At 40.8% G+C, this 17,455-nt stretch overlaps 1 protein-coding gene and 1 pseudogene across 2 annotated transcripts in view; both read right to left on the bottom strand.

Moving 5' to 3' along the window:
- The window catches only part of IPO9 (importin 9), a 56,804-nt gene extending 39,634 nt beyond the window's left edge, over positions 1-17,170 (bottom strand). The window contains exon 1 of the mRNA XM_032422502.1: positions 16,976-17,170. Within this exon, the coding sequence (XP_032278393.1) occupies positions 16,976-17,138 (163 nt within the window). The 5' untranslated portion in view covers positions 17,139-17,170. The remainder of the gene's footprint in view (positions 1-16,975) is intronic.
- On the bottom strand, positions 6,170-8,813 carry LOC116643599 (annotated as a pseudogene). Its single transcript, XR_004301575.1, has one exon. The product of XR_004301575.1 is annotated as an uncharacterized protein C8orf58-like (transcript).
- Positions 17,171-17,455: the final 285 nt, after the last annotated feature.

The following is a 17,455-nucleotide window of genomic DNA, read 5'->3' on the forward strand; positions in this document are numbered from 1 at the left end:
TCAAACCAGCCACAACATTCCCTTAAGCTAAAACCTAATCCAAAGCAAGGGCCTAACTTCAATTTTATGAAGGCTGAGAGAAATGAAGAAGCTGAAGAAGAAAAGTTTGAAGCAGCAGAGGTTGGGTCATGAGGTTTAAGGAGAGAAGCCGTCTCCATAACATAAAAATGCAAGCTGAAGCAAGTGCTGATGCAGAAATTACAGCAAGTGATCCAGAAGGTCTAGCTAAGATCATTCATGAAGGTAGCTACACTAAACAACAGATTGTCAATGTAGATAAAACAGCATCATACTGGAAGATGGCATCTAGGATTCTCACATCTAAAGAGAAGTCAGTGCCTAGCTTCAAAGTTCCACAGGACAGGCTGACTTGCTTGTTAGGAGCGCACGTAGCCAGTGACTTTAAATTGAAGCCAGTGCTCATTTACTATTCTGAAAATCCTATAGCCCTTAAGAATTATGCTAAATCTACTTTGCTTGTGCTCTATAAATGGAACAAGCCTGGATGACAGCACATCTGTTTATAACTTGGTTTACTGAATATTTTAAGCACACTGTTGAGACCTATTGCTCAGAAAAAAAAAAGATTCCTTTCAAAATATGACCGCTCACTGACAATGCACCTGGTCACCCAAGAGTTCTAATGGAGATGCCCAACGAGATTAATGTTTCATGCCTGCTAACACAACATCCAGTCTGTAGCATAAGAATCAAAGAGTAATTTTGACTTTCAAATCTTACTATTTAAGAAATACATTTTGAGGGGCGCCTGGGTGGCTCAGTCAATTAAGCATCTGCCTTTGGCTCAGATAATGATCCCAGGGTCCTGGGATTGGGCCCTGCATTGGCCTTCGTGCTCAGCGATGGAGTCTGCTTCTCCCTCTGCCCCTCTCCCTGCTCATGCTCTGACCCTCTCTCTAATAAATAAAAAAATCTATTAAAAAAAAAAAAGACATACATTTTGTAAAGCTATAGCTGCCATACATAGTGATTCCTGTGATGAATCTGGGCAAATTGCAAAGCTTCTGGAAAGCACCATTCTAGATGCCATTAAGAATATTCGTGATTCATGGGAAGAGATCAAAATACCAATATTAACAGGGGTTTAGAAGTTGATTCCAACTCTCATGGATGACTCTGAAGGGCTCAAGATTTCAGGGGAGGAAGTAAGTGCAGATGTGGTGGAAATGGTGAGAGAACTAGAATTTGAAGTGGGGCTTAAAGATGTGACTGAAATTGCTACAATCTCATGATAAACTTTAATGGATGAGGGGTTACTTCTTATGGATGAACAAAGGAAGTGGATTCTTGAGATGGAATCTACTGGTAAAAATGCTGTGAAGATCTTTGAAATGACAACAAAGGATTTAGAATAATATATAGAGTTAATAAAACGGTGGCAGGGTTTGAGAGGATTGGCTCCAATTCTGAAAGAAGTTCTACTGTAGGTAAAATGCTATCAAACAGCATCGCATACTACAGAGAAATTATTTGGGAAAGGAAGAATCAAATGATGTGACACACTTCACTGTTGTCTTAGTTTAAGAAATTGCCATAGCTGCCCCAAACTTCAGCAATCAGTGCCCTGATCAGTCAGCAACCATCAACATCAAGGCAAGACCCTCCACCAGCAAAGATTGACTTGCTAAAAGCTCAGATGATGATCAGCATCTTTTAGCATTAAAGTATTTTTAATTAAGATAAGTACACTGTTTTTTAGACATAATGTTACTGCACACTTTAGCAGAATACAGTGTAAACATAACTTTTATATGCACTGGGAAACCAAAAAATTCATTTGACTTGCTTTACGGCAATATCTGATTTATTGCCGTCATCTGGAACCATACCCACAATGTTTCCAGAGTGTGCCTGTACATCTAAAAAGCTGATGCACAGCAAAGGAAATCAACAAAATGAAAAGGCAACCTACTGAATGGGAGAAAATATTTGCAAATCATGTGTCTGATAGGGGTTAATATCCAGTGTATAAAGAACACGCACAGCCCAACAGCAAAAGAACAATCCAATTAAAAACTGGAGGATCTGAATAGACATTTTTCCAAAGACATACAGATGCTCAACATCACTAATTATCAGGAAAATGCAAATCAAAACCACAATGAAATATCACCTCACATCTGTTAGGATACTATTATATTATCAAAAAGATAAGAAATAACAAGTGTTGGTGAGGATGTGGAGAAAAAGGAATCCTTGGTCCACTGTTGGCGGGAATGTAAATTGGTACAGCCACTGTGGAAGACAGTATGGAGGTTCCCCCCTAAATTAAAAATAGAACTACCACATGATCCAGCATTTTCACTTCTGGGTATTTATCCAAAGAAACAAAAACACTAACTTGAACAGATATATGCACCCCCATGTCCATTGCATCATTATTTACAATAGCCAAAATATGGAAACAAACTAAATGTCCACTGACTAACGAATGGATAAAGAAAACGGTGTGTGTGTGTGTGTGTGTGTGTGTGTGGTTGCCAGAGATGGGGGGTGGGTAGGGAGGAGAGGGCCAAAATGGATGGAGTCAAAAGGTACAAACTTCCAGTTATACAATAAGTAAGTCATGGGGAAGTAATGTACAACATGTCAACTATAGTTAATAATACTGTATTGTATATTTGGAAGTTGCTAAGAGAATAGATCTTAAAAGTTCTTTCCATAAGAGAAATAAAAATTCTGTAACTGGGATGCCTGGGTGGCTCAGTCAGTTAAGTATCTGCCTTTAAATTTAAAATCTTTAAAAAATTCTGTAACTAAAATAAAATCATATATTGTGCTATTATTTGTATTGCCCACCATAAGTACATTGTAAAAAATCAGTTATTGTGCTATTATTATTTTTATCACTCATAATGAGTACATTGTTTGGCTTTCCTATCTCTGTAACTAAAGTTACTTCTTTTTTTAATTTAATTTAAAAAATTTTTAAAGATTTTATTTATTTGTCAGAGAGAGAGAGAGAGCACAAGCAGGGGGAGTGGTAGGCAGAGGGAGAAGCAGGCTCCCTGCTCAGCAAGGAGTCCAACGCTGGACTCCATCCCAGGACCCTGGGATCATGACCCAAGCTGAAGGCAGACATTTAACTGACTGAGCCACCCAGGCGTCCCTAAAGTTACCTTCCATGGTAAATTCTAACTATCACAATTGGATTCCACTGGAATAGCCATCCAAAGGATATTTATACAAATAGAAAAGCTTAATACCAAGAAAAAGTCACCCATGCAGTGTTTCATATTCAAGGCTTATCCAAGTAAACAGGTTAAAAGCTACTGAAAATAATCTATGTCTCTCTCTCTCTCATTTTTTGAGAGGGAGGGAGGGAGAGAGGGGGAGAGGGAGAGAGAGAATCTTAAGCAGGCTCCATGCTCAGTGCAGAGCCCAATTCGGGGCTCGATCTCATGACCCTAAGATCATGACCTGAGCCAAAATCAAGAGTTGGAAGCTTAATGGACTGAGCTACCCAGGTGCCCCATGATCTATGTCTATATTTTTTTAAATGTTTTATTTTGAAATAATTCCTAGACTTAAAGAAGAGGTGACAAATAGTACATAGAGTTCATGGATATCCTTTACCCACATTCCTCTGATATTAACAACTTACAACACAACTGTGGTTCAATGATCAAAACCAAGAAACTAACATGGGTGTAATAGTATAAACTACAGACTTGATTAGAATTTCACCAGTTTTTTTCCCCCTTACTGTCCCTTCTCTGTTTCAGGATCCAATCCAAGACCCCACAATGTACTTGGTTGTCATGTCTCTTCAGTTTCCTCCAATGCATGACATTCTCTCATTCTTCCCTTGTCTTTTATGACCAGAACACTTCTGATGAGTAATGATCAGTTACTTTGTAGAATGTGTCTCAATGTGCATTTGACCCTAGTTTCCTCACGATTACATTGAGGTTATTCATTTTTGGCAAAAATATCAGAGAAGTGACGCTGTGTCCTCAGTATATCCTATCAGGGAATACTTAATGTTGAAAAATTACTAGAAATGTTAACCATGATCACGGTAATGTGGGACCTACTGGGTTTCTTCACTGTATAGGTACTGTTTTTCCCTTTGTGATTGATAAAAATCTTGGGAGAGATACTTTGAAATTATGCTAATATCCTATTTCTTTTTAAACTTTGACACATTGATTTTAGTACCCACCTGTAGATCCTGTCTGCAGTGATTATTAATGGTGCTTTTGTATTTCTTTTATTCTCTTTACTCTTATTTATTGCAATTCTTTTCTAATGAAGAACTGTCTCTTCTTTCTTTATCCAATTATTTCTTTACACCAGTGTAGACTCATGTTATTTACTTTATTCTATAGTTTTAATCCAGTACTATCATTATTTAGTTTCCCAAATTGTTCTACTTTGGCCATTGGCACTCCTTTCATTTGGCTCCTATATACTTCTATACACTGCCATCCTTTTTACAGCACTGACTTTTTTTCTGATATCACAAGATATTCCAAGCTTATCTTGTATTTTCCCTTAGGCCCTGGAATCAACTTTTTCTCCAAGGATCCCTAGTGCTTATTTTATTGGAGAATGCTATTTCAAAACCAGATCTGGATGCTCGCTGTGCTCATTGCTACTGAGGTATCACTGTTCCTAAGCCCCCTCAGAGAACCCCACGAGGAAATATATGTATGTATGTGAACGTACACCTAGACATCCATCCAACCATATACTGACACCTCAGATGCCAATTCAATGCCTCAAAGGTCATTCTACTTTTCTTTTCCTGATGTAACTTTTTCTCTACCATTGATAAATCTGGGTCTCATTTTTTAAAAAAGATTTATTTTAGAGAGAGAGAGTGTGTGTGTGTGCACGCGAGCATGCAGAGAGGAGGGGCAGAGGGAGAGGGAGAGAGAAACTCCAAGCATGGAGCCAACTTGGGGCTTGATCTCACAACCTGAGATCACAACGGAGATCATGACCTGAGCTGGAAACCAAGAGGCTGATGCTTAACCTACTGTGCCACCCAGGTGCCCTGGCTCTCATTTTCTACAATAAACTGACTTACTCATTTCAATCTTAGTATACATGTAAACTAATTACAGAACTATTAACCCATACTCTTGTGAAAAACAGACATATTAACTGGAGGACAATTTTTGTATATAGTTCTTTTTGACTTTAATCTTACAATAAATATGCAGTCAAAATACTATTTTCCAAAGTTACTTAGGTTAATTCTTCTCTCTCCTAACACTTAATAATAACTATGCTATTCATTTGCATACAGTTAGGTTATTTGTTACTACTTCCATTTTGGGCCCCCTCCACTGTCTGATTTTAAATATTTATTTTAGGGGGTACTACTATGATTCTCAGTCAAAGCTATACAAAAAGAAACATTCCAAGAAGCGTTGCTCCCTTTTCATTCCTATTAACTTCTTTCCACCCTTTCCCCACTCACTCCACATAGGTAAATGATCAATTTCTGGTTTATCTTTCCTGTATATCGTTTGCATAAATGAATATAGATACATCTGTATTTTCTTTTTTAAAGATTTTATTCATTTATTTGATAGAGAGAGACAGCGAGAGTGGGAACACAAGCAGGGGAAGGCAGTCGCTTAACCAACTGAGGCACCCAGGTGCCCCACATCTGTATTTTCTTATGTCCTCTTGTTTATATGAACAGTTCTATATTGTGCTTTTTTGCAGGTTTTTTTTCAATTAACATTATATTCTGGAATTCATTCCAAATCAGTCTGGAGATTTCTCATTCTTTTTTTTTTTATAGCTGTATAATATACCACGGTATACATCTATTTTTTCAAATACCCTCATACACACACACACACACACACACATTAATGTAGGCAGTTAGATTGCTTCTAATATTCTGCTTTTATAAACAATGCCACAGTAAACAATGCTGTGCAGTATATATTTTCATATATATTGAAGGTGTACCTTCAGGGTAGATGCCCAGAAGTGGGTCTGCTGGGTCAAATGGTAAGTGCAGGGACACCTGGGTGGCTCAGTGGGTTAAGCATCTGCCTTCAGCTCAGGTCATGATCCCAGGGTCCTGGGATCCAGTCCCACATCAGGCTCCTTGCTCAGCGGGGAGCCTGCTTCTCCCTCTGCCTGCCACTCCCCCTGCTTGTACTCTCTCTCTCTCCTTGACAAATAAATAAAATCTTAAAAAATAGGTAAGTGCATACATAGTATTGTTAGGTATGGCCAATTTTCCTCCAAAAGGGCTGTACCAATTTGCATTCCCACTAGCAATGTTAAGAGTATTTTTCCACAGTCTCATCAACAGAATGTGGTATTGTAATTTAAAAATTTTGCCAGGCTGATAGATAAGAAATGGTATCTTGATGTTGTTTTAATTTGTAGTTCTCTAATCACTTTAAACTTTTTTTGTATGTCCGAGTGCTTTTTTTGAGGGGGTGTGTGTGATTTGTCTGTCCATGTCTCTCTCCTATTTTTCTACTAGAGTTTTTTGGTCCTTTGTTCCTCATTTTTTTTTTTTTACAGTTTAATCTTGTTTTATCTTCTAGCCCCAACAGATCACCATGCCAAACACGCTCCATGGACTCCAGATAAATAAGCTAGTTCCCTACACTGTCTAGACCCAGGGATTTCTGGGAGCTGCCATACCTTGGGGCCTCTCAGGGAACCAGGGCTCCTCTGCCAGGCTGCCCAGAGGAGAAAGATCCAGCCCTCTCCTCAGAGAGAAGGGTGAGCATCAGCAGCTTTTCCTAGCAGTGCCCTGAAGCGGCAACAGGGAAAAGGGCGAGGAAGAAGACTTCACCGAACACCCCTCCACCCAGCGTCACGTCCCTGTACCAGTCCCCAAGTTGGCTCCATGCTTGGAGTTTCTCTCTCCCTCTCCCTTAGAGAGGGCAACAAGGTTTTTGCTTGTTGCTTAACCACAAATGATGGCATAAAGGTCTTCCAGAGGGGCTGGCATGGAGGTCTTTTAGGGACACCCCTTGACTCAATCCTTGGGGCAGGGCCATCAGGAGGGGCAGGGGACTCAAGGTATCTCAGGTTCCTCCAAAGGATCCGGTTGAGCAGGACTGATCTTGTTCCAGTGGAAGAGATCCCACTTGTGTCCCTGGAAGGATGGAAAGATGTAAGCGGCTCTGCGGGGGCCTCTAACAGCCTGGGAGGGTTGGCACTAGGCACCCCTACCTTTAGGGGTGAAGCGGTCTCCTGTGTGTGGCTGAGCAGTCTGTGTACCTTATTGCCTGGGGCACAAGAAGGTGGAGGTGAAATGGCCAGGGCTGGCTCCTTTACCCCCTCTGCTTCACGACCCCCTGGGGGCCACTGGGTCTGCAGTTGCAAGTAGAGCTGCTGGAGCTTTGCCATCTGCTCCCGCACTAGGCAAAGGTATTGCAGGTATTGGAGACTCTTCCCTGGGAGACAGGCCTAGTTTAGGCCCCAGGTACTGCACCATCTCTGCTTCTCCCATGGTTGCCTCTAGGTCAATTTCTGCTTCTAGGTCAATTTCTGCTTCAGTGGCCTCCTGTTCCCTTGCTCCAAAAAGGGGCACTTCATATTCAGGCTCACTTGGTGGCTTCAGGGAGTGGTGGTGTTGTGACATGCTGGCAGGGGAAGTTGAGAGCTGGTGGGACTGCTCCAGCTTACAGTTGGCCAGAAGCCTGCCTAGGTGGGCAGGAGGTTCCATGGCAGCAAGGGTCAGGGGCTTAGGGGGCTGTCCCCAACCACCATCTCCACTCCTGTGTCCTGGGAGGCCAGTTTGAGAAGTGGTTCCTGCCTCCTGAGACCTCTCAGCTCGCCATTCCCCTTCCAGGAATCCAGTGAGCAACCTTGAGCAGCATCCAGGATCCATCTGTAGGTGCTGCTGACTCCAGGTACTATACAGCTGCATGCCAGGTCCTTGCCAACCCCATCTGCCATCTCTTAACACCTTGATTTTCAGGCCAAGTCTTTCCCTGCTAGCCACAGGTTGTCTAGGTTGCTCCATCCTAACCCCATCCTCCTAGACAGCATCCCCACCCCATTCTTCTTTCCCAGATAAAGATAGGGAAACACAGCCCTCAATTTTTTTTTTCAGAGCCTTCAATTTTATAAGAGTTCTTTACATACAAAGAACATTATCCTTCTGTCTGTGTATGTTGTGAAAAATTTCTCCCAGTTTTTCAGCTGTCTTTTGACTTTCTATATGGTGGTTTTTGTCATGCAAATGAAAAACATTATTTTATGCAGTCAAATTTATCAATCTTTTATTGCCTCCGAATTTTGTGTCATAGTCAGAAAGCCTTTCCTTATGCCAAGGTTAAAGAAAAATTCATCCATATCTTCTTCTATAACTTATATTGTTTCATTTTTTAAATATTTAGACTCCTAATCCATTTGGAGTTTACTTTTTTGTATGGTATGAGGTATTTATCTAATTCCAAATAGCTACCCAGTTGTCCCAGCACCCTTTATTAAGAAGTCCATCTTTACCCCAATGATTTGAGATGCCACCTTTATCTATACTAAATTTCTGTAGGTACTTGTGTCTATTTCTATTTTATTCCACAGTTCTATTTGTGTATTCATGCACAAGTGCCATGCTGTTTGTTTTAATTATAGAGGCTTTATATAATGTTTTAATGTCTGGTAGAACTAGTCCCTCCTCAAAGTTTTCCTTTTCAGTCTTTTTGGAGCTATTCTTTCATGTTTGTTTTTCTGTGAAATTTAGAATCAACTTGTGTACTCCTCTATAATGCTGAGTTGTTCCATCCAAGGATAGCATATGTCTTTCCATTTGTTCAAGTCTACTTTTCCCCCCCATTTTTCTATAAATACTTTAATACATATCTCTGAAAGATAATTTTTCAATTGAGGTAAAATTCACATAAAATTAACCATTTCTTTTTTTTGTTTTTTTATACATTTTTTTTTTTAAGATTTTATTTATTTGACAGAGAGAGACAGTGAGAGAGGGAACACAAGCAGGGGGAGTGGGAGAGGGAGAAGCAGCTTCCCGCGGATACTTAGTGTGATGATGCGGGGCTCGATCCCAGGACCCTGAAGCTGAAGGCAGCCACTTAACGACTGAGCCACCCAGGCGCCCCTTTTTTGTTTTTTTAAATTAACCATTTTAAAATGAAAAAATTCAGTGACATTTAGTACATTCACAATGTTGTGCAACCACCACCTCTACCTAATTCCAAAACATTTCCATCATCCTAAAATAAAACCCATACCCATTAAGCAGTTATGTTCAAGTTTACTTTTTTATGTGCATATCTTTTTTATTGTTATGTTAATCACCATACATTACATCATTAGTTTTTGATGTAGCGTTCCATGATTCATTGTTTGCGTATAACACCCAGTGCTCCACGCAGAACGTGCCCTCTTTAATACCCATCACCAGGCTAACCCATCCTCCCACCCCCCTCCCCTCTAGAACCCTCAGTTTGTTTTTCAGAACCATGAGAGACAATGGACTCTGAAAATCAAGTTTACTTTTTAAGTCTTTCAGGACTGTTAATAGTTTCCCCCAATAGGTTCTTGTACATTTCCTGTTAATTTTATCCCTAAGTATTTTTCTTTGTTGCTATTATAAATGGACTTTTAAAAAACCACCATTATGTCCTCTAGCCTTTTATTGTTTGTCTATACGAAGGCTATTGATTTTCGCATTTTATGCCCTACCTCTTTACCAAATCCTTAGATTCTTAACTCATTCTTATTACACCCTTATTTTAAGCTGCAGTTTTTTTAAAAGATGTTTTTATTTTTTATTCTATTATTTATTTAGAGAAAGAGAGAACGAGAGCAAAAGCGAGGGGGGAGGGGCAAAGGGAGAGGGAGAGAGAGAATTCCACCCAGACTCCCTGCTGAGCAGGGAGCCCCACATGAGGCTCGATTTCATAACCCATGAAATCATGAACTGAGACGAAATCAAGAGCTGGATGCCTAACTGACTGAGCAATACAAGCACTCCTAAGCTGCAGTTTTTGATACAATCTTATGGCACCTATCTTTTCACCCAGAAAAGAAGAATTTTTGCAAGAGCACCAAAAAGAAGCCACAATCTTTCTAAAGAATTTAGTTAAGTGATTAAAACACAAGCAAACACTTCAAACCTGTAGAATTACCTCTAAATATACTGAAATTCATTCTAATTCTTAGGACTGGTTTGGTGAGCCCAGACTCTGGTAAGTCTGTGAAACTATAAACAGAAAAAACACTAGGTGTCCACAACGCAAAGATATGGGAATCAACTTTCAGAATGGACTAAAACACTTATGAGTCAGATATAATTCTGGAAGACCTCCTGGATACCAACCAGTGTCCAAGTTTAATGGAAAAAAGCTCTTTAAAATGCATGTGTGAAATTCAATTAAAGGAGAAAGAGCACTTGTAAAGGTACCCACCCCCACTTTCTTGGACTTCAGATACTTAGTGTGATGATGGATGTTAACTTTACAGCCCCAAGTCTGTTTAGAAGTCACTGTCCACCCAAGTTTAGCTTCCTTGGATACAGTCAGCCAATTCTGTGACAATTATGTGTTATCTTTCAGGATGTTCCATACGTATTCATAAATTACATGGGCCATACAGTATTTTCTTTTAAAGTACTTATTTCAATTTTTGTGTGGACCACTGTGATATGGGTTTTAATGTTCCTGGCAAGAGCACAATTTATGGATCATTATTACAGGGACAAACTAAAATGGGATCAAGATGAGCAAAATTTTTAATCATACGATATGAAAAAGATACTGAGGTATAAAAATCAGAGTTTTTGAGAAGATTTGAAACTTGAGGCAAGGCTATAAAGCTTAAACAAATCTGAATAATTACCTTTCCAATGAAAGCACAGACACTGTTACAGTTGTAGGGTAACACTACGGCTCACAGAAGGGAAATGGAACCATCCACTTTCCATCAGTCAACAATGGCATCAATTAGAAGAATTGTTACAGCATGAAGACCAGGCAAACTCTATACACAGGTCCTGCCACATTCGGGGGGTCCTTTCTCATCAACCTAAGAACATCAAGTCTACTCTTTTTAAAGAAAAGCTTAGTGTGAATACATCTTTTTTTTTTTTCATACCAGTGCCAGAAGAAGGTAGTACTCTAGTAATGATCACAATAGCTGGGAGCTCTCCTCTAACACAAGCTTTAAATTAATCTTGTCTAGTATTGAGATCATCAAAGATCACACCCCAATTTCCACTAATCACTTTGCATATACTGCTGAGATTGCAAGGGATGGTGAGAGTAAGAGGCTATCGGAAGATTAAGGTCCATGCAGGACCAAGAAACCTGAGTCAACTAGGGGATCTGTACCTACAACAAGCATTATAAGATAGATTTCTCTGAAAGTTTATTTCCTCCATATAGGAAAGAAGAGGCTTGAAAGTTCAAGTAATATGACTCTCTGCTCAAAAGCATTAATGGGAAAGAAAATCTTCAAATAATATAATCACCATTAACTAAAGACAAATTTTAAAAACAGACTGGATAAACAACAGATTTTCTTTTCTACAGGCTCCCACAGTTTCAAAACCAGTGGCCATATGATCAGCTCTGGTTTGGAAATCCCAAAACTTCAAAGACCAAGAACTCACCTGCATTAGGTTATAAGGGGATATGAGGGAAAATTCAATTATTATTTATTTAATCCAATTTATTCTGCCTAGACTATATACCCATTAGAAATACAGGGGTATCAGTCACCACGGGAGAGTTTCATGCCATAAAACTTAGTTTATTTAAAAGCTATATGAAGAATTGTTTACAAGGAATGATAGTGGTGGTGTGGTGACAGGTGAACTCTGTGCTTTAAAACTAATGCACAGAAGGAAAAGCCAGAAAAAAATCCTTAAGTTCTCTGACTTGTTTTAAACCATCAACATGGCTGTTCCTATCCAGTGCTGATTTCTGCTAAGTAGTAAAAATTCTATTTACAGATACTTACTTAACAGAGACCATATATTTTTTGAAGAAATACAACTAAGTAAATCTGTAAAGAAAAGGTACTTTTACTTATATTTTTGTGTATTGGGGGATTTCCAGTTTTGCTGATTAGTGTCTTTAACATAATTTCTTTAGAAAGCATTAGAAAGAACAGCTGAATAACTTGCTTTGGGATGATTAAGGCAGAAAAGTACAAGAGACACAAAGATACATAGCTGTTTTATTTTGTCTTGCTTGGAAAGGACAATTCAGATTAAACTAAGATTCGATCTACAATCAATTAAGCCGAAGGGGGACCATTCAAATGGGCTGTATAAAGTTAGCTTTCTAATGCCATTTTTGTTAGATTTAATTTCTCTAGTTTCTTTTCCCAAGGTGAAGATAGACCTGTTCTGTCAATCTGGGTTTTCACCTTGACTGTAGGTTCTTGAGTACTTTTATCCAGCCCAAAACGGTATGCTCTGACATCCTTTCTAAGAAAGCTTTTGCCCTCATCCCTTAACTCATTCTCTGGTGTTTTAGACTGGTGTTTAGACTTTTGCTCTGCTCTCTCATTATCCTTGCTCCCCTTTCACGCCACTAGGCAAAAACATTATCTGTCTAAAACCTGGCTTAGAAGGGAAGATCCAAAGGAGAGCATGGAGGATAAAGGATTAAGTTAAGAAACATATACTATTGGTCTTAAAGGTCTACTAAAGAGACATGAGACTTGGTAGTGCTTTGACAGTCAGGGAAGCTACTACTAGGAAGAACTGTGAATAGGGTTTGGTTGGGAAAGGAGGTAGTTCTGAGTAAAGCTCTGGAGAAGCCCCCCTTTTCTCACGGGGGTTGGTAAGCACCACAAAACCACAGCTGAAAGGAAAAAGAAAACTCCACCACTGGCCTTTTTCCGAGCGTGGCCGCCTTCCGCTCGGCTCAGTGCCCGCCACATGCCCAGGAGTGCGTCTGGATCCTTGAGGGGCTCCCTTCGCAGGTGACAGTGCTTACGCTATACTGTAAGAGAGCCAGAAAAGTGCCCATGAGAACCAGAAAGCAAACCTCCAGCTAGCAGGAACATCTCTCTAGGCGGGGGGGGGGGGGGGGGGGGGGGGGAGATCAACACAGATATCTGGGCAGCATCTGAATGCCAGGAAAAGTGAGGGAGAGATAATGCCCCCCCTCCCCAGTTCAATATAATGGTGATGGAAAAAAGTATTTTATGTGATGTATCTGCTAGGAGCAAGACAGAAAAGACTAAGTCAAAGCCAAATGGTGGGGGAAAATGTCTTCACTTCCAATAGACGGAAAGAAATAAGAGAAGAAAATGACCTAGGGTCTAAATTTCGTTATATAAGAGTCTGCTATGCTGGCCTGGAGAATTAGAGCTTATGAATGAAAGCAACTCATTCTACCACTTGGGTGATGCTGCTCTTAGAGGAAAGTAGAGACAGAAGGAAAACCTTCATTCTAAGATATAAAAAAGTAAAGCATAAATACACCGAAAATAAAGAGCTGATATTCTCATTAAGTCATGATCTTATAAGTCAGACAAAAAAGAAAAACTCAGTAGACATTAGACTTTGATGTAAGAGATCTCTGGCAGTTCACAACCTTTCCGATCTTTTTTAACTACTATGTTTATAAAATGCTTGATATGACCCTGCCTGTTAAATAAAACAAGAATTAGAAGAATGTTCTAACAGATCAAAAGAGTTTTATTTTTACTCTGTTGAGGCAGAACTCAATTCCTGCAAATTCTGCTTATCAAACTCAAAATCTCAATCTTCCTAAGGAAAAAAGAAAGGGGACCATTTATCTGTTGGAATACTGTAACAGCAGAGGCACTTCCAAACTTTCAAGTAATATGCTTCTTAATTCCGGATGGGAGTGTGTCTGAAGAAGGTGGTTTGTGGCACCATCTCCTTCTCTAATGAACCACTGTTAAATAGGGTTTCTATTCAGAAAGGTTTGTTGGGTTTCCCTCAGATTCCAAGTGACTGGGGAAAATGGAAAGCACAGGAACTCAAGAAAATCATTCCAGGACACCAGGCTGATTTTATCTTGATCCTTTTGAAATCAACCCAGTATCAGAGATGGATCTCTCACATATATACACTTCCTTGGCTTAGACTTAAGACAGTAGGCTCCCATTCTGGAAAACACAATAACTAATTATTTCTTGGAAAATTTCAGTTGGCAGACTAAATGACCAGAATGTACTTTGGGCTCCAGCAACGTCAATTTTCTAGGATAAATGCTTCTTAAAATCTCATCTTCCCAAGAATCTGGTCAGAGTATGTCAACCTCTCTTGTCTGTCCATTTAACAGAGGAGGGTTAACAAATGATCTGTGTTCCTTCCTTCAAAATTAGAAATTCTTCCACTTAAGCTCCAGGACTAGGACTAGGCAACCAAGGAAGGTGGTACATCTGTTTGTCAAAGGGAGCAGACTGGTAAATCTTAAAGATCAACTGGGACCAGTCTTCCATGTGAGGCAATAATAAATGGCTCACAAAGACAGTGTGGTAATTTGTGTTTAACCAGATTTGGTTGTTACCTGACACCGGACCCCAGAAACCAAAAAGATCAAAAGATTACCAGAACACAAATGATAATAGACACCAACTCTCAGATTTCTCATTAACTTCAAGTTTTAAGGAAGTGTGTTTCCTAGGACCAGAAAGCAAGGTTCTTCCACTAGGATAAAACTAAAATGTGAAGCAACTCCAAAGGAATGGAAAATGATTTGTTCATTCATTTACAAGAATGGTTCCTACTCTGGCCTGCAGGGTGTTCTAATAATAATAGGAAGAGCAGTGTCCTACCAGTTTCATCAGGACAGATAGTTGGCTAAATCCTGGCTGCGAAGCCAGGTGCTATATTTTCATATAAAGGAAGACAATGGCTAGTGGAAAGAAATTAGTGACCATGTTAAGGAACCATCTGAGATTCAGACAGAATATAAGACAGGAGGTACTCTGGACCCACTGGCAAAAATAACTTGGTAAAGGCCATAAGAAGAGGAAAGGAGAGAAGCAAGGTACTACACCTGAGGAATGGATCATCACCCTCCATCTATAAAGAGGTTACTGAAAAGGGGTGAATTTTTATCGTTTTTAAATAAACATAAGGAATTGGATTATTTAAACAACGCAAATAGCCTCCAAAGGGTCCAAAGCACTGCAATCAACTCCAGAGACCTGGTCCAACCCTGTACATCACATCCTAAACCTGTGAGTCATATGCCTTAGTACTAGACCATCAATATCAGGTCACTGTATTATAGCCTTTTTATGTAGCACAGCATGCCTGATAGCACATTACCAGTAAGCTAAGGTGTGTGTGTTTCAGTCTATTCCCGTCAGTGGCCTAAATCAAATGCAAAACGCTGCACTTCTGTTTAATTTTAGATTTCAAGGCCCCAAAAGATGAAGAAAATGAGAGACTAGAATTTCAAAAAGATCTCAAGAAGTTTATACAATAATCGGCTATGCCTGGATGAGACCATGGTATTGGCTAGAGAAGGGATCAGAGCCCAAGTGGAGCTGTTATTGGACAGTTAAAACATGCACCAAGGTTCACCTCTTGTAGGAAGGTGCCAGACTTACATCTGGGCACCAGGAACATTGGATATCATTCACGGAAGGCATCAGACCCTCAACTTTATTCAAGTAGTAACTTGAATGTGATGAGGTTCCTTTGCTTTGTCACTCTTCCTCCTTAATATTCAAGGGAGGCAGAGACTGTGAATTAAAAATTTTTATCTAAGAGACTGCAATAACTGCAATCAATCTATGCATGGCTCTCAAAAAGCTTTCTCCTAACCAGTGGTTGCTCCTACTGTAGAGTCTGACATTTTACAGAACAATGACAATTACAATTAGGCCTTCAAAATGGTACTTAACCTATTATATCCCAAATCTCAATGTATTTTCAACAGAAGGAAATTCATTTTCAACAGCGATCTCATATTGTGAGAGAATATAAAATTAAAGGAAGATTTGTCTGAAGTTCTTTTTCAGTAAAAATCCTAAGCCCAGTAGGACAGCAAACTCAAGGTTTTGAGTGTGACTGGTTAGTCCATGGACAATTTCCTGAATCTCAGAAGAGGCCTCTAAGAGGTGGCTGAGCTGGGGGAAATTCTAAAGATTTGCAGTTCTTCCAGTGAAGCCCTGACAAACCAAATATATTTCTTACATAAAGGCCAAGAGGATTTTCCCTCCTCCTGTTTTAGGATCAAATTGTTCTTTGTAAAGTGCCTACACTGGGCCTGGTGAAAGGCCCACTCAGCAGAAAATTGACAATCTCAAACCAATAGTTTGTTTTTTCTCCATCACTTTAAAGCATATAATAGGAGTACGGGGACAAAGAGTCAAAGACAAAGGATCAGTTCCTTCAAACAGAAATGCACACAGCGGTATTTAACAAGTGCAAATTATTTTCAAAAATTAACGGGGAGTATGATCAGGAAGGTGAATCATCTGCACATGCACTGAATTTGAGTTCTGGAAAAACATTAAGAGGTAAAACGACCAGCTAGGCTTATAACTCAGAGGCAGAAACTTGTTTGATATGTACTAAGCTTTGATAGCCGCGTTCTCAAGGCTCTGCCCTCTCACCACTTCTCATAACTCCCCTTACTCTTATCTCAGTACAACCGAGCTGGCAAAGAGGACAGCGAAAGACCCTGGTCTAAACTCAAAAATGTTTCCCAGACCGCGCGACTTCCTCCAACAGCAGCAGGTCTAGCTCCATCTCGGTCCTCTGCAGATCCCAGACTCCATCTAGCTTTTCTAGTCTCCACCCTCCCCCTCCCCTTCGAGGCTCCACCTCCCCCGACCCTCTCCTCCAGGCGCGCCTCCCCTCTCCCGGACTTTCACAGCCACCGGGGACATCGTCCTCTCGCTTCCTACCGCACTCCCGCCTGCTGGGCCTCGGTGCCCAGATCTCCATTGGCTGATTCCCCTTGCCCCCGGCCGGTCCGGACCTGCGGCCAGTGGATAGTACGGCCGGCCCAGGTCCGACCCATCCTCGTGACGGTCCCGCCTCACTCACCCTCTGTCACCTCGAGCACCTTAATCTGTTCCTCGGCAGCCGCTCGCACCTCCTGCACTGGGGACAGGATTCCGGTGAGGGTATCCACCAAAGCCTCCTTCAATCCTTGTGCCACTGGACCCGGCAGCCCGGAGGCCGCACCACCCGCTGCCGCTGCCGCCATCTTTCTTCCCTTCAGCCCGCCAGCCCCGCGGCCGGGACCCGCCACTAAATGACGGCTCCCGCGCGCGGCCAATCCGCGAAGCCGCGCCTGCGCACCAGAGCAGGGCGGGAGCGAGAAGGGGGTGGGGAATGGGCCTAAGCCTCCAGAGACAGCGCCTCCTGTCGTATGGACGAAAACCGCACCTTTTCGCGCAAGAATCCCTTCACGTTTATATGAAAACTGAGGTTACGGGGATTTTCTAAAGTGGAACAGCAAGTTAGCAAACTCACTTGGAACAAACGCCATGATATAGGACTTTAAATTCATGTATCTTTCAG

Source organism: Phoca vitulina, unplaced genomic scaffold, assembly GCF_004348235.1.
Source record: "Phoca vitulina isolate PV1807 unplaced genomic scaffold, GSC_HSeal_1.0 scaffold26, whole genome shotgun sequence".
Taxonomy (NCBI): domain Eukaryota; kingdom Metazoa; phylum Chordata; class Mammalia; order Carnivora; family Phocidae; genus Phoca; species Phoca vitulina.